Source organism: Sminthopsis crassicaudata, chromosome 6 (genome assembly GCF_048593235.1).
Source record: "Sminthopsis crassicaudata isolate SCR6 chromosome 6, ASM4859323v1, whole genome shotgun sequence".
Lineage (NCBI taxonomy): Eukaryota > Metazoa > Chordata > Mammalia > Dasyuromorphia > Dasyuridae > Sminthopsis > Sminthopsis crassicaudata.
This window is the reverse complement of record NC_133622.1, coordinates 95,804,884-95,822,123: the sequence shown is the minus strand read 5'-3', so window position 1 is coordinate 95,822,123 and position 17,240 is coordinate 95,804,884. Positions and strand designations below refer to the sequence as shown.

At 34.4% G+C, this 17,240-nt stretch overlaps 1 protein-coding gene across 1 annotated transcript in view; it reads left to right on the top strand.

The window, feature by feature from the left end:
* Positions 1–14,325, top strand: part of AGA (aspartylglucosaminidase) — a 20,022-nt gene extending 5,697 nt beyond the window's left edge. Inside the window, exons 4-9 of the mRNA XM_074276295.1 lie at positions 1,837–1,949; positions 4,034–4,145; positions 4,908–4,983; positions 7,375–7,482; positions 8,730–8,863; positions 10,548–14,325. Of these exons, the coding sequence (XP_074132396.1) occupies positions 1,837–1,949; positions 4,034–4,145; positions 4,908–4,983; positions 7,375–7,482; positions 8,730–8,863; positions 10,548–10,648 (644 nt within the window). The 3' untranslated portion in view covers positions 10,649–14,325. The remainder of the gene's footprint in view (positions 1–1,836; positions 1,950–4,033; positions 4,146–4,907; positions 4,984–7,374; positions 7,483–8,729; positions 8,864–10,547) is intronic.
* Positions 14,326–17,240: the final 2,915 nt, after the last annotated feature.

Below are 17,240 nucleotides of genomic sequence, written 5' to 3'. Positions count from 1 at the left end.
AAGCCTAAAATTATCCTACTTTAAACTACCTAAAACTTCTTTGAATCTAAAACTACCTCCTTTAAGCTCCAACACACTAATATAGGAAAGACCAAAAAAAAAAAAAAAAATGCAGCAGAACCAACCCATACATCCCCATCAAAAACAAAACAAAACTTATTAAAACAGTATATGTAACATTTCACACTTGTGGATTCCCTGACTTTGCAGTGGAGTTTTATGGTTGAAGAGTGATTTTACTAGCCACAAATATAGAAGATAATAGAATCCAATCTAATCCTCAAATCTCAGTAAACCCTTACAACTCAGTTTCTCTGTTCCTTAGGCAGCTGACAGTTACTGGGCTTAGTACATTGTTTTTACCCGTCATCTATTTATCCTATTTTAAATCATCTTTTCTGGGTCCCTTTCCTGTGGTAATTTTTCAGCTGCTAACTTTTCTGTTTGTGTTGCACAGTGAGGAAATATAACTTATATACTGATCTAAGAGTCAGAAAAGGTATTTTTCAGTCTTTTTTTTTTTTTTTAATTGTGTTCAAATTTTTAAACTCCACTTGGACTTTTCTTGACAAAGAAATTGGAGTGTTTTGCCATTTCCCTCTTCAGTTCATTTTACAAATGAGGAAATATTTGATTGGTCCAGAAGCATACAACTAAGTGTCTGAAGCTACATTTGAATTCAGGAAGATGGCTTCTTCTTGACCTCAAGTACTGTATCTACTGTGCCACATCTTTGCTCATAAAGATCTGAGTTCAAATTCTGGCTTAGGCATTTATTTAGATATTTATTTATTTGTGTGACCCTAGGAAAGTCATTTAGTCTCACTTTTAGTTTTCTCATCTGTAAAAAGTAGAACAAGATGGCACCCACCTAATCAATACAAATGAAGCCCTTTGCAAATCTTAAGATACTATATAACTATTATTGTTGTTGTTTTTGTTATTTAAATGCTTCTCTTCCTTCAAAACCCAGCATAGATAGTATCTCTACAAAGTCTTCCCGGATCCCATTTATCCCTTTCTCCCAGCCAAAAAAAAGATAACCCCCTCCTATTTTCTTTTTCCTTCTTTGCCTTTCACACTTTCTATCTTGTGTTTGATTTATCTGTACTCTCATTGTATTTCCCATATACTTGTGGATAGGGACTATCATTTTTCCATCTTCGTATCCCAAGCACTGACACATATACCTTGTATACCAAGAGGTAGAAGAAGAATTTTGTTAACTGGCTGATAACTTTAATAAGTTAAAGATAACTTTGGTGAATAAAGAAATGTTTTCTGTTTAGTGGTAGTGGGTGGCTCATAGGGGAGAATGGGAGGAGGGTGCAATCAGGAATGTTTATGTACCTTCTTCACATCTTGATGTTCAAAGAAATTTTTTTTCTATATAAATTCATAATTCACTATAATTTCCTTAAAATAAAAAATTCCTTTATTATTCCAGTTTTAATATGGGGTTTTAACAATTAAACTTTTGACTTAGGGGAAATATGATTTTTGTGCTGTCTTTTATTGAGTGTCAAGTAATTTTTTTGTAATAGCAATTTTACATATTACAGATATAATTTGGTAAAATATTTTTGGGGCAGCCAGGTGGCGCAGTGGATAGAGCATCAGCCCTGAAGTCAGGAGGACCTGAGTTCACAAGTGATCTCAGACACTTAACACTTCCTGGCTGTGTGACCCTGGGCAAGTCATTTAACCCCAATTGCCTAAAAAAAAAAAAAAAAAAAAAAAAGGAAAATATTTTGCAAATTTTAAGATGCTTATATAAATCGTAGTTATTATCAATTCCGTGAATACTGTTACTTTGCTTTTATTTTATCTCTTTAGCTACCCAGTTTGCTGAAAGTATGGGATTTGCAAATGAGGAATTATCTACTAATGCTTCTCGTTCTCTCCATTACAACTGGCTAAGCAACAAATGTCAGCCAAATTTCTGGAAGGTATGTATGCTTTGTCAGAAAATGGTATTAATTATCTGACATTGTTAGAAGACTTGGGTTTTAAGATATGAATTATTTGAACAATTTAAATAATTTCTCCTATAGCAACATCTGAGACTCATTTGCTACTTTACTATCAGGGTATTTTCTGTGCCTGTAAGTGTAGAAAGGTTTATTTGTTTTGAAGTGTAACTGCATCTTGCCAGGTTTTGCTTCTTTCAGATGCTAGTGATTTGATTGCTAGTTTATATTGTATATTTATTACATTAGCAGATTCTTTACTATTATATTGGTCTAGTTTTGTCATTGAGAATTGGTTTCTTTCCATTCCAGAAAATGCTTAGTTCTCCATCTGGCCCTTTGTTTCACCTTCACACCATCAACACCATTAGAATAGCTAGACTGGAATTATTAACCTAGTGCCTGAAAATCTATTCATAGGCCATATGTAAGGCTTTAAAAGTGTCTATTAGTTTATATGTTTGACATAGATATAGGTAAGCATCCAGTTCTCTGCTGCCTTGAATGATGAAATATGAATGAACTCCTAACAACTGGCTTTAAATGGAACTTTCCTTGAGAGAAAATTCTATGGTTGTAACTCTTATTCCACAGTGTTTTTTTGCATTTTCTAGACTTTTTATAAAATATACACACACATATACTCATTCTTTTTCTCTCTCTCACCTCCATAAATACACACATACATACACACACACATACATATATAATATACTACATATATATTATCTGTAACATACTCTCTGTACATACACACTATACTGTATACTTGTATACAATATATACTATACATCATATATTACACTATATACATTATATGTATTTACATATATATGTATATTTTTATGGGCGTATTTGTGTGTATCTACATATATTCAAATGTGTGTATACATATATACATATAAATGTATATACTCATAAATACCTGTGTATAAATGCATACATATATGATGGGGCTCCTATGATATTTAAGAATTGAAGATTAAGAAATGAATAGTAGAACATATTCAGTCAGGAAGACGGGTTCAAATTCCACTCTGGCAGACTCTGGGCCCTTAATTTCTTAGTGCCTGTGACAACTGTTTGGCAATTTATCGACTTACTTTACATTAACATGGAGAGTTTTCTCATAGGAAATTCGCTATCCTGATAAATAAAAGGTCTAGATTTAGGAAGTGGTAGGTTAATGGAGGGGGAGGGGAAATAAGTTTTAGAAATGACTTTGAAAATAAATTTCTGTAAATTTAATTAGTAAATGATAAATTTGTTTTCTTTTTTAAAATATCCAGGATTTTTTTTTTTTTTTTTTTACTGAGGCAATTGGGGTTAAATGACTTGCCCAATGTCCCATGGGTAGGAAGTGTTAAGTGTCTGAGGTCACATTTGTTCAGGTCCTTCTGACTTCAGGGATGGTGGGTGCTCTAACCACTGCACCACCTAGCTGCCTCAAAAATCCAGGAACTTTATATTGGCCATAGTAAAGAATGATATTCTTTAAATTTAATCATCAGCTATGTTCCTGATTCTTATTGAGACCTTGCTGTTAGTTGGTTACTGAGAATCTGATAGTTTAGGTGAGAGAGATTGCTACCTATTCTATACAATATAATTCAGATATAATAAATTAAAATATATGTGTAACCAAATCACATTTTAAAATACAGATATCAGAATAGATATCTTAGATATAATCAACATTTATATTATGATTTAAGGTTTTTCAAAATGCTTTTATATACACTATCTTATTCACTTCTTATAGTTAAGTGATATAGGTACTATTATATGCATTTTAGAGATGAGGAAATGGACGCAAATCGCTTAAATGACTTATTAAGAATCATACAGCTAGTATATATCTGAGGCTGGATTTGAACTCAGCTTTTCATGTCCCTATGTCTAGCATCTTATACTTTGCCTCAAATACCACTTTGCACGGTACCAAATTCCTCTTGTTCTTTTCTTATGGTTGACTATGATTATTGTTAGGTTGGGGGTTTTTAGTAGATGTTTTTGGATAAAGCATACTTACAGAAAAATTATATTTGAACTGTTATTTACAGAATGTTATACCAGATGCATCAAAGTTCTGTGGACCATACAAACCATCTAGAGTCTTAAAACAGCACCTTCACACGTCTGAGAAAATAAATATTCACAGTCATGATACTATTGGTAATTTTGCTTTTATGAAATTTTTAATCTTAAGAAGTTAAATTTTTTAAAATTGTTTTTGCTCATCTCTTAACTTATGTATGATTATATTTTAAGAGCCTGAAACTTTTGTAACAATTTTTTTAAATGATACAATCTAGGAATAAACTTCTTTTATTAACTCCCAGGAAAGAGTGGACCTCTTTCCCATGGCATCTGCTTGCCATTTGGTGAATTATCTCTTCCAGGACACTAAGTGACAATCAGCATGCTTCACAGCTAATGAATATTCAAATGCAAGCTTAAAAATCCATTTTTTATTTTCAGTTCAATTCTTGGTTTCTTTGTTTTTTTGTTTACATTGTTTTTTCTTAAGGTAGTAATTAGAAAATCACTATCAGTCTGCCTCAGTGATTTTCCTTAATGCCATTTTGTAGGCAGATTAAAGGGTGATAACCCATTTTTAGGAGGAAATAAACCATTGTTGTGGCATCACTCTGGCCAAAAGAGTAAATTATGAAAATAGCCCATTAAAAGCCAAAATCAGGATCCTCTGATTCATTGACTTTACATTAAATGTCAGGAATAATATTTTCACATTTCCCCACTTTGCTGCTTCTGTCCCTTCACCTAGCCTGAAAACACCTAAAAATAATGGTGTTCTAATGGTGTTTATTACCCTCTTAATTATATTTCAGAAATCTTTTTGATTTGGTACCTACTGATTGTGTTGTGTGTATATGTGTTTATGTTTTTTTTTTTTTTTTTTTTTTTGACTCCTAGGCATGGTTGTAATCAGTAAGACAGGACATATTGCTTCTGGCACATCCACAAATGGTGCGAAGTTCAAAATACCTGGGTCAGTGTTTGATCACTAGAAAATATGTGTTGAATGGCTGCTATGTGGAGGTTCTGGGAAGAAGGGGTAAGGGATAAAAAGAAGCTTGAGCCATGATTCTTATCTTTAAGCAGCAACAAATTTAGAATCAGAAGAGATCTTAAGGGTTGCTTGATCCTGTTCCCTCATTTTACAGGAAGAAAATTGTTGCAAGTACTTAAGTTACTTACTGTAGATCGTAGTATTATTTGCTCAACCTTTCATATCAAGGCAGCATGGTGGATCTGACCTATACCAGTTGGGTGGTCCTAGATAAATCACTTAGCTGTCTTGTTCCTCAGGCCTCATTTACTCTGTTAGAAATCATAGTAGGGTAGGAGGTTGCCTGTGCTGGCAAAGTTGCAAGGCTTTAGGTAAGGTCTACCTGTAATGGAGAGAAGACTTCAGCAGATAGATGTTCAGGGAATTTACTTCCTCCAGTACTATCTCATGCCTACTTGTGTCCCAGGTGTGTGATCTGTTTCCTAGATTACAGGCCATTGTAGCGTATTCATAATTTTGCTTGTTTCTTTGTCTATTGAATCTAATCCCAAAGCTTTTTACTTTACATTTTCCCCTCTAGTGTCTGATTTCCTTCATCAGAGTTTTTCTTGATATGCAATGTTATTTCACCATTTCTGTGTCTTTGGAAGGGGGATATATTCCTCCATATCCATATTCTGCTCCTGAGACCCACCTCCACCATGTCTCTACAGGTGAATTTACCTCTTTACAATAGGAACTCTAGTTCATCTTGTTTATTATTCCATTTCTTACATTTGTGTATAAGAATCAGTAATCAGTTATTGTTTCTCACGAATCCAGATTTTTTTTCTTAGAATCCTCTGTGCTATCTATCTTGGAATATCTATATTGTCAGATTTATTTATCCATCCTTCCTCACCCTCTTCCCTCTATTTTTTAGGTTATTTGGTAAGATTTCAGATAAAGGGACTTAAAAAAAAACAAAAACGATCCTCTTTAAATGCATTTCATCCCTTTCCAAGAACTCTATTTTTTCCAAGTATGTATTGTGTTTTCCAAGTACAAAAAAATTTATAACTTTATAGATCCCTAAAAATCTCTTTATTCTTGGAAGTAAAATTACTCAGTCCTTGTAATTCTTGTTAGTAGCTTTGATGCTATGGCAAAATGCCTATTTGCTGTCCTAGGGACACTAGAATGAAACTTTATTTATAGCAGGCCTTTTCTGTCCTTTTGTGGTGTTACACTAGCTAACCCTGCTGCCTTTGGGGACACTGGTGATGCTCGCATAGCAAGTCAGGGCACAAACAAATGCTTCCCACAACTGCTGTCTGCAAAACCTCCAGAAGGCTTCAATTATTAGCTATATGCCTTGTACTACTTCCTATATCCTTTGTCTTCCTACTGAACAGACTCTAAATGCCAGCTTCCATCTTGTCAGTGAACTTTGTACAAGTGGAGGAGTTAGAATCTAATGGTGTTTGACAGCATGTAATAAATGCCACATAAGCATTATTGACATTAAATTGCTGATGGAGTTCAGAGCAGGCAGACCTTACTTGTAGGCAGAGGTAGTGACAAAATGTTACCCTTGATATAGGCTTTGAATGATGATTAAGAATGAGTGGCAAGGACAAGGAAGGATTTTTACAAGAACAGCTTGTGCAGAGTCAGGCTGAAATTTATAAGGTGTATTCTTAGGACCCATTGATAGAATAGAGGGGATCTATTGTAAGAATCTATTGTGCTTAAGAACCTAGTTGGGATGATGTTATGAAGGCCTTGAAAACACTTTCAGAAATTTGGAATTTTATCTTAGGCAGGGGGTCCCCATTGAAGTTTTTGGTTCAGAGTGGAGTGATAGATGAATATAGCAGGATTGATTGAAGTTGAAAGAGACTAGAGGCAGAGAGTGAAGTGTAGGATGCTATTGAAATCCTTCACTGTAAGATGTTGAAGGCTTAAGTTAGGGTCTTGGCAACTAGAGATGCTAAGCTCCAGATTTTGGAACCAGATTAAAATGTAATTTCTATATAACAACATAACAAAGTAAATAAAAATATAGTACAACATAATAGTGTTAATTTATGGTTTTCTAAGTTGGTATGCCATGCAGGAATTTGATACCACTGGTCTAGATGACAACTTCAAAGTTGGTACTTTTTACTGTCTAATAGCATATCCAATTTTGATTAGTCTGTGTAAAATTCTGGCCTAAAGAGCAGTGTTTAAAAATAATGTTCTACTTGAAATAATAATTGTGGGGTTTGTATAGACCCAGTATGCTATCTTATTTTGCTCAGTGTCTTCCTTTTTTTGGCAGTCTTGAACTGATAAAAATATACAATCTAACTTTTTCTTTTGTAATAATTATTTCCCTTTTAAAAGTCGAGTTGGGGATTCTCCAATAGCAGGAGCTGGCTCTTATGCTGATAGCACTGCTGGAGGGGCTGCTGCCACTGGAGATGGTGACATCATGATGCGCTTTTTACCTAGGTATGCTTCTTGGTAGCATATTTAGAGTTATCATAAGTTAACATTGTTATTAATGATTGAATTCCCTTGCATAATATTGGGATGTTTTCTGAATTAAATATGCCTGCACAAGGTTTGTGAACTTGCCTTTGAACTGTCTGTGCAGGGTTGTTTTGCTTCCGGCTCCATAGAGTTACTAGCTTGTATTCTCATTAATGACCATTATTGTCATCAAAAGTATTTATGACTTGTCCTTCTAGGGTAGGGTAGCATTTTCCCTAATTTACAGATGAAGAAACTTAAGTACTGTTTAAGTAATTTGCCCAAGGTCACTCAGCCACTCAGTGAAAAGACTGTGATTATTGATAGCAGAAAGGGGAAATGTAGTCATTGTATACAAGTAATTGCTGAAAGGTGGTCATTATGACTGGACATTGTGCACACTAACGACATTTTGCACTTAGATTATAACAGCATTTTTCTTTTAAATGGGACTTCCACGCTTTATGACTTCTTGCTGTAGTGACCTAGCTGACACAGTTATTCAGCTATAACAAAAAGAATTCATTCTTCTTTTATTTAAAATTAATTGGTGGATTAGTTGGAAAGACAGCTATTGTATCAAAGCTGATTTTTTAACTGAGCCAACTTATTTACTTATATGATTGCATTCATTCTACTGAATATGATAACTTTTGAAGTAGCCTGAACTGTATAATTTCAGGTATACTCATTTTAATGCATTATTTATTGAAATAGAGTGGTATAGTGTAAAAAAAAAAAATGTTGGTTGGAATCAGAGGACTTATTATTAACCATGTGACAATGGGCAAATCATTTAGTTTTCTTGGATCTCAGTTTCCTCAGCTATAAGACAGTTGAAATAGATCCCTTCTTTGGTCCATTTAAGCCCTAAATGATCTAGCTCATGCTGGTCCCTATTCATATATCTGTGGAACTGGTATATTAAATTTATCCATATTGTAAGCCAGGGATTCTTAACTTGGGAGCCTAGGGATGTTTATAGTGTCCATGAACTAATAATATCAGGAAGATCTATGAACTAGAATGAGCAAAAAATTACTTGTCTTTCTACTAACCTTTAGTCTCCTTTGTAAATTTGTGCATTTTATTTTGTGCATTTAAACACATTATCTTGAGAAGGGAAATCTTTTATTAGCCTGCCAAAGGAATTCCTGATATGAAAAAAGTTAAGAATTCCTGTCTCAGATCTTGTTATTAAGTTTCTTCTTTCCTTTTTTAATCAGTTACCAAGCAGTAGAATATATGAGAAAAGGAGAAGATCCAACTCTAGCTTGTCAGAAAGTTATTTCCAGAATCCAGAAATATTATCCTGAGTTTTTTGGGGCAGTTATATGTGCCAATACAACTGGAAATTATGGTGAGTTATGCTTGATAACTGTGCTTACAGATTTTTATGATGATATACTTAAAATTAAATTGAACCATTTTTGTTAGCTTTGTACAGGACATAAAAATATACATAACATATTTTATATTCAGCAGATATTTGTTAGTGATGCTATAGATTACCTTACATATCCTTTGGATATGTATACATCAACCTTAGAAATATACTAGTAAGCCAGCCTTTAGCAGGCTACACCATGGTTCTTCCTTGGTTTTGACTACAAGTTAGTTCCCCCCTCTCACTTATGTACCAGATTTTTACTTCTTAGAACTATTTGTTCATTTAACAGAGTGGAATGAATTATGTGAAAGTTTTCTTTCTTTATTTTTCACCATCCGTTTAAATGTCACTGCTCCTTCAGGGATTTTACTTAGGTCTTGAAGGTACATGAGTCTGTCCTTTTATTAAGTATTTCTTATGTGTAAATATAAGAATATATAAAAGAATTAGTTTTGCATTTTACTGTATATATATCTTTTACTTTATCTGCCTTCATTATAAACCTATCACAGCTTCAAAGCACTTTGAAATCAACTACTGTGCTGGTGCTCATTAGTGATTTTTTAGATCATTAAAAAATACAACTTACTAATCAATGTGTCATATTAGCTTAGACTGCTTATTGTAGTTCTTTGATGTTTTCCTTCCTACAGTTCTCTTATTTGAAAAACTTGAATTTGAGGAATTTGTTTTTCCTTTCCAAGTATTAAGATACATATTACATTTAAATCAGAAAAGAGGGACTTGAGTAGAACATATCTGTGTCATCAAATTTCTTCAACAAGTAAAAAAGCTGCTCAGAAATCCCAAAGATGAATTTAACAGGATTTAACAATGATAATTAAGTAATTATAGATTAATTTAAAATTGATTTGAATAAAAGCTAGAAATAGTTTCTCTCATTTTAAGGGCTTTTATTCAAGCAGTGATAATGACAGGGTTTCAGAATCCAGGTAATAGAACAGAAGCAGGAGGTGTGAACAGAAGGAAAGATATCCAAGGGGGAGCTGAGGTAGTGAGATGAGAGCAATCACTTAGCAAAGGATCAGACTGCCCATACGCTGAGGAAATGATGGAGGAAGAAAAGTTATTCTGGCTGGCCACTGGCCTGTATGAATAATATTATCTCCTTCACCAGCATTAATGGAGTTCTGTTCCCATATTATTTTTTTGTTAAAGATATTAGGTAAAAATAATGAAAGCAGCAGATATACAGAATAAATATCCAGTGAGTATCCTAAGGTTGATAGCCAGAGTCTGCTTGTAACTTTGGTCCTTAGTCTCTGGGATTTTTACCAACCTAATAGCTAAACAGAGACTTAGATGTTTTGATAAGTTTTGGGCAGAATCAAGGTTTTAAAAAACATTGACTCTTGAGGGGAAAAGTCCCCAGATAAATAACTAGCTTATCTGTTAATGAACTGTAATTCTAGAGAAAGAGCATTATACAGGACCCGGGTTCAAATTTTGATTCCGTGTTACTGCCTTGGGCCTGTAAGCTGAGACAGTTAAATCAGATAACATCTAAGGTCTATAATGCTTCTATATTCTTAAGTGTAAAATGAATTTAATAAATATGTGCTGACAAGTCTCTCTCGCCATCTCTCTCTTCATTTCTCTCCCTTTCTCTTCCTCTCTCTCCCTTCTGTTCCAGGTGCCGCCTGCAACAAACTTCCAGGATTTTCTCAGTTTCGTTTCATGATTTATCATCCTCTGCAAAGTCAGCCAATTGAAGAAAAAGTAGACTGCATTTAATTCTTCTTTTCTGTCAACATCTATATTTAAAAGATGAAGGAAGAAACAAAGGCTGTAAAGGTTCACTAGCTGCCATTTTTGAACATGTTCCTGCTCTATACTATATTCCCTTGTGTCAGTATGAGCATCAGAGTAAATTTGTGCTGACATGGCACTCTCCACATTCTCCACTTGAATTTTGTTTACCCTGTCAAAATGCTATTTAAATTCTCTTACTTTGTCAGAATATGAGGAATATATATATATATATATATATATATATATATATATATATATATATTTGATAAATCACTTAACTTATCTGAGCTTCAGTTTCCCTCTTTTGTAAAATAAGGACTAGATGGCCTCTTATAACATAGAATTCATGAACAGAGAAAGAGAAAAAGATAACTAGATGAGTACTGTTTTAATTGGTTTACACTGTTATCCTAAATATTTTTTTATCTTATTTAAAATTTTAAAGTTTTATTCTGAGAAGGGAGCCATAAGCTTGACCAGATTGCTGAGAGCAGTTAGTTGAAAACAGCATTGAGAACCCCTGCTCTAACATCCCTTCAGCTCTAAATCTTTAATTCTGTGAATGTTCACACTATTACCATCGAATCGTTTTTTAGGAATCTTCTTTGCCACCCCCTTAAAAATAAAACAAACCCACAAATGTCTCCATAAGTGGCATTCTTTTTGAAATGTCCAAGTATTTTAGTTGAGGAGCTAAAATGAGGCAAAGCATGATTAGTCATGATTGAATTTCTGTATGTTACAGTGATTTATCCCTTATCACTGATTATTGTTCCTCTTATATCTAGCTTTAGCATCTGCCTTCTGGCAACTTGGAAAGAGAAGATTTCAGTATAGCATCTCATTTCCCTTCCATTTCTGCTTTTTCCTTAATACTCTAGATGCTTTTGTGTGTGTAATGGAAAATGTGGGCAGTGTGCTGATGAGCAGTTTTATTGATTAACTTGCTCTGTGTCCATCTGAAGGAGCCCTTGTGGTAGATAGGCAGGGTTCTCAAACCGTTTCCATTATTATCTTTTACCAACTTGTTGCATTTCTAATAGTAGTAGTCCATGTGAAAAGTGTTTTAATTTGGGAAACATCATCTTTGATTGATTCTCCCCATCCCTTGCAGGTTTTCTTCTTCTACCCCACCTCTACCCCCTATCTCTAGCACCACCACCATTTGGCATATAGAAATCCTTTGCTTTGCTTGGGGTATGTGCACTTTCTCCTGACAAGTATTCTTGAATCCTTCAAGTTCACACTCAGTGGTAATTTAGAAGTTATTAATACAAATTACTTGTTATTAGATGGCATTTAGTTTTCTTAGCATATTAATTTTTACTGTTCTATAGCTACAAATTTGGGTTTGGAGGCCAGCCACAGGAAAATGTCACAATTTTACACTTAACACTTAACATTAACACTGTCACATATTGTAATCAGTCCTTAATGGCTCCTGTGATGTGCAGCACACTTGAGTTTGTGCAGAGGGTGCCTTAAAGGGTGTCTTTCAAAGCAATGTTAAATTTCCACTTTGCTATAAAAATAATAATAATTCATATTTATATGGTACTTTTACAGTTTACAAAAATCTTTCCTCATACATAGTAGGGAGGCAGCAGGGTCTAGTGGATAGAGTATTAATCTTGAAACTAGGAAGGCTTGAGTCCGAGTCCTTCCTATTTGTGAATATTAATACTTGGTGAACTTGAGCAAGTCCCACAATCTCTCTGTGTTTTGGGCAGTTCTCTAAAACTAAGTTGTGGAACATGTGCAACTCTGCATGGGAGAAGGGATCCACAATACCTAGGAGTTCCCTATGCTAAGGAAACCATAAAATCCCCATCTCAAGTGGATAATTTCAGTATGTAGATTACATAAACCTAACCCATTTATAAGGCTGAGGGATTTGGATTGAGTTCTGATAATATTTCCAGTCAAAGAGACTTTAGTCAGATTTACCAGTCAAATGAATTAACACATGCAAAGTTCTTGCAAACCTTAAATATTTGTACAAATACTAGCTATTAAGTGCCCAGAGGTGATGTGCAGGGTGTGTGGTTTCCCCCCTTCTGTCTGATTTTACTGCTAACATAACATAGCATAGAAGAAGCTCAGCAGGCTATAAATTTGATGAGTAGATCATAGGGACACACTAGTGGCTCATTTCCTGTTAAAATAATTCTTAGCATTGCTAGCCATATAGGATTAATTACACCTTCCACCTGGGCTACTGAAAAACACTTCACAGTTAAATATCCTTCTGAAGATAGGATGCAAAGCATCTGAAGATTCCCAGAGGGACTCTTGACAATGTTTAGACCACAAATTAGATGTTTGTGATTCTTAATCTAGTCTAACCAGAAGGCTACATTCTTTCTGACTTTGTAAAACCTTAACACTTATTTGCAAATTCATTAGAATTCAAAATGCAGGGTGTATGCTAGATTTTTGCTTATTCTAAATCAGTTTAATGGCTACAGGCCCTAGGTGGACAGGGAGTGGTTTCTGTTCTCAGTATTGGTATCCTACTTCTCACTGACAGCTGAGACTCAGTCACATTTATTAGTTTTCTTGTGTTATTTTTTTTAAATTACAGAAGGCAATCAATAAACTGTGACTCTCTTGCTAGGCTAAATAATCTCAGTTCTGTATCATCATTCCTGCATGCCCTTCATTTCTTTGCTTCAAGAATTACCTGGTATAATTGTTTTCAGAATTTAATTGAAAATTAAAACTTTATTAAAAGTGAGCTAACAGAAGATATGGAGAATGGTCTTTTTTCCTCATGATAATAGTATTAAAGGAAGCATTCTAACACCTTGACTAGACTCCTTGTGATAAAATTTGGGGAAAGATACAAGTGATTCACTGTAATAATAATAAGCTAGTATGTGTACTTTAATATTTGCCAAGCATTTCCAATAGTTATTTTATCCTTAGCAGTCCTAGAAGATAGGTGCTTTTTTTAGCCCCATTTTACAGATGAAAAAACTGAGCCAAACAAGTTAAATGATCTTCCCAGAGCTAGTAAATAAGGATGAATTCAGTTCTTCCTTACTTTTGGCCTAGCACTGGCCACTGTACCAATGAGATCCTGAATGGTGTTTTAGACTAAGAAAAACTAAAGAATTGATCTCTGAGGCAAGCAGGCAGAAGGATCTGATAGAGGTCAGTTTAGCTCCATGGTCCCACCTTTTGGGGAGGTATCTAGTCTAAAATCTAAATTAAGTCCAACTCCTGAGACCCATCCTCTGTAGAAATCCCAGTCATGTTCCTGAGGTTCAATTTTCCTTATAAAATCTACTTGTGGTCCATCCCATGGCTGCTGCCTTGTGTTGTTCTGTCTTGTGTTGTCTTTCTCCTTACCTCTTCTTCTCCATGCCACAGGGTATCTCCTCCAATTCCAATATACTTCCCCACTTCTCCTCCCTACAGCTAACTAGCTTTTTTTGGGTGCTAAGTCCCTTTCAGGATTTAGTCTACCGGCTAAGGATATGCTCCAACCACATGGAGGACTGCCTTTTTATTGGTAATTGTGGGATCCACTGAGGAATTTGACTTTCATAGGCTCTCCCACTCAATTTCATATTTACTGTTTCAGATGTCTGTTGTATCCCTTCATTTGGTCTGTAACCACTTCCCTAAATAAATCTATCTTTTGATAAAGAGAATGGCTATTTGGAATTTTTCACATGACTGAAACCCAACTTTTAGTATCTACCATCATTTGATCATCAGTACCATTTAGCTGCCTCAAAAAGGGACATATGAATGGACTGTGAAATGCAGTATTTGGAGGCAACTCCCAAATAATTGACCATATTCATTTGAAATTAGTTCTTAGATTGTCAAAGAATATTGTATTCCAATGATGATAATAAGCCATACACCAAAAAAAAAAAAAAAAAAAAAAAAAAAGAAAGAAAGAAAGAAAGAAAAAAAAAACTTGAGGAAGGGGAGAAACATGGTAATGAAATACAACTGACTGCACTGATAAAATCCTAGAATATCTGCCCTTTTAAAGCCATACATTACAAGAAAAACCAAAGAATTTCAAACTCGAAAGATGGGATAAAAAAAGACCAAAAAAGGGAAGAAGAATGGGGGTGCATATTTACAGATAAGTAAATATATGCAAAATAAATGCAAAGTGAATGAGTAGAATGAGGGGTAGGTGAGGTGGTTGCCATTACTAACTGGGGGAGTCAGAAAAAGTTTCTTGAGGAAGGCAGCTCTTAATGAACTGATCCTTAAGTTCCAGGACTGAGTGATGAGGAGGAAAAGCACTCCAAGCATATGTGAAAGAGGGAATGTCCTATATGAGGATCAGCAAATAGGTCATTTAGGCTGTGGTGTCAATCACATGATAAAGTACAAAATGTAATCAGCCTGGAAAGGTTGGCTAGAACCAGATTATGCCTTAAATACCAAGCAAAAGAGTTCAAACTCCTTTCCTGTGGCTAATGGTTAGCTACTAGTGTTTGTTGAATAGGAATGTGGTCAGACCAGTGCTTTGGGTGCAATTCAGGTTTGTTGCAGGATAGATAGGGCAAGAGATGTGAGAGGAAAGCAATGCAGGCTGCTTCTATCATCCTCTTTAGCTGTCAATATCTTCCTTTTGTTTTGAACAGGATTTCTTAACCTTTTGGCAAACCCTTTAGCAAGTTGATGAAGCCTTTGGGACTCTTCTTAGAATAAGGCTTTAAAATGCATAAAATAAAATTGAATTAAAAAGCAAACCAGTTATTTTGGGGAAAAAAATGTCTTTATGGACTCCAGGTTAAGAATCTCTTGGTCTAGGGGGCAGCTAGGTGGCGCAGTGGATAGAGCACCAGCCCTGAAGTCAGGAGGACCTGAGTTCAAATGTGGTCTCAGACACTTACACTTCCTAGCTGTGTGACCCTAGGCAAGTCACTTAACCCCAGCCTCAGTAAAAAAAAAAAAAAAAAAATCTCTTGGTCTAGTTCTTTTATAATACATAGAAGTTACAAAGTTGGAGCTAGCCTGTGGGTGTGCACTGGGGCAAGCTTAGGCGTGTAAAAGGTGGCGGGGAGGAGGAGAAAGACAGTAAGAGAATGCACTTATTTTATCTATTAAAGGAACGGTTGTTGAAAAATTAACATCGAATATGGTGATTTCTCTTTGGGTTTTCAGAAAATGCTAAATATATCCTATGCTTTTAATCTTTGATTTTCTTTTTAATGTGTCTTAGAGTCTGATATTGATCAATTAGATTAAGAGCTGAGAACTTAATTGGATTCATCTAATAACTTTGATATTTTAATTAACTGTTTATTTGAATAAAGCAACTATTGGGTGACATAAATATATCTTAATCAGAAACTAATTGTGAAGGTAGATTAAGATATATATTTTTACCCTTCATGTGGTTTACTGACTTTACCTGTGTCAAAAAAATAAGCTTCTTAGAAACTTTTTTTAAAGTTATACAGGAAAAGTACAGTTTTCTTTTTTTTACTCCTACCTGTGCTATTACTGCTCTAGTACTGTTGAGCATACTTTTCTGTCTTTATGATAGACAGTTAAAATTTTTTTAAAAAGCATGAGCTAATGAGGGCTACCAAAAAAAAAAAAAAAAAGTGTGCTTGGTTGATTTGCAGTTAATATGCTCTCTTCCACCAAGCAGAGTCTAGACAGATTTAGAAAACCATTTTTCTACTATGCCAGTTGATAAATGCTTCCGTATACAACTCAGGGTCAGCAAGGGAGAGGAATGCTATAATTCAGTGTTTAGAAAATGCATGCTCATTTGAAGGGGAAAATAATTGCCACATTCAAAGTGGGTATAATGGAAGTTAAAGCTGCTGTGATCAACTATTTGCTTCTGTATTAAAGGAAAAGGAAGTAGTTTATAGTTCTAAATAATGAAAGCAGCACCAAAAAAAACCAACAACAACAAAAAAAAAAAACTTGGTCAAATAGTCTGAACTTGTGACCTCTATTCTATGCATTAGCTGTGGTTTCTGGCTTATTTCAGTAATTAAAATTCATTTTCTGTGATATGAATAACAGGCAGAGACTGCATAGATAGGAAAATCAGATCTTACTAGTGAGATCTAGAAATAATCAATCTATTTCAAATTATTTTCTCCTTTGTTGCTTTTTAATCTGTATAAAATACTTAAGTACCACGAATGCCAAAATACTCCCTTTCTATCTCAAAATAAAGCCAATAAGACTATTACTGACCTAATTTTTTTTTATTTAGTTATGTTCTAATTACAACAAAATAAAACCCAGAATGAAAATTCAGAATAATGATGATTGTTAGAGAAAATGCAACATAATTACAATAATACCATAAATTAATGTTTGCACCATGATAGACATTCTTGTCCTGACATAACTTTCAAAATTTCTTATAAGAAAGCAAAACCAATACAACGATGCCCTGGACTATTATCAGGTTATCTGAATGTACTCTCTTTTAATCATGCTATTTAAAGTATTCTAGCTATTGCTTAGATTTTCAGAACTATAAGATTCTAGAAACCATTGGCTACCTTAATGATAAAGAAATTAGACTAAAAAAAGGGGTATTGTGGTAAAATGAGCATTGACTTTG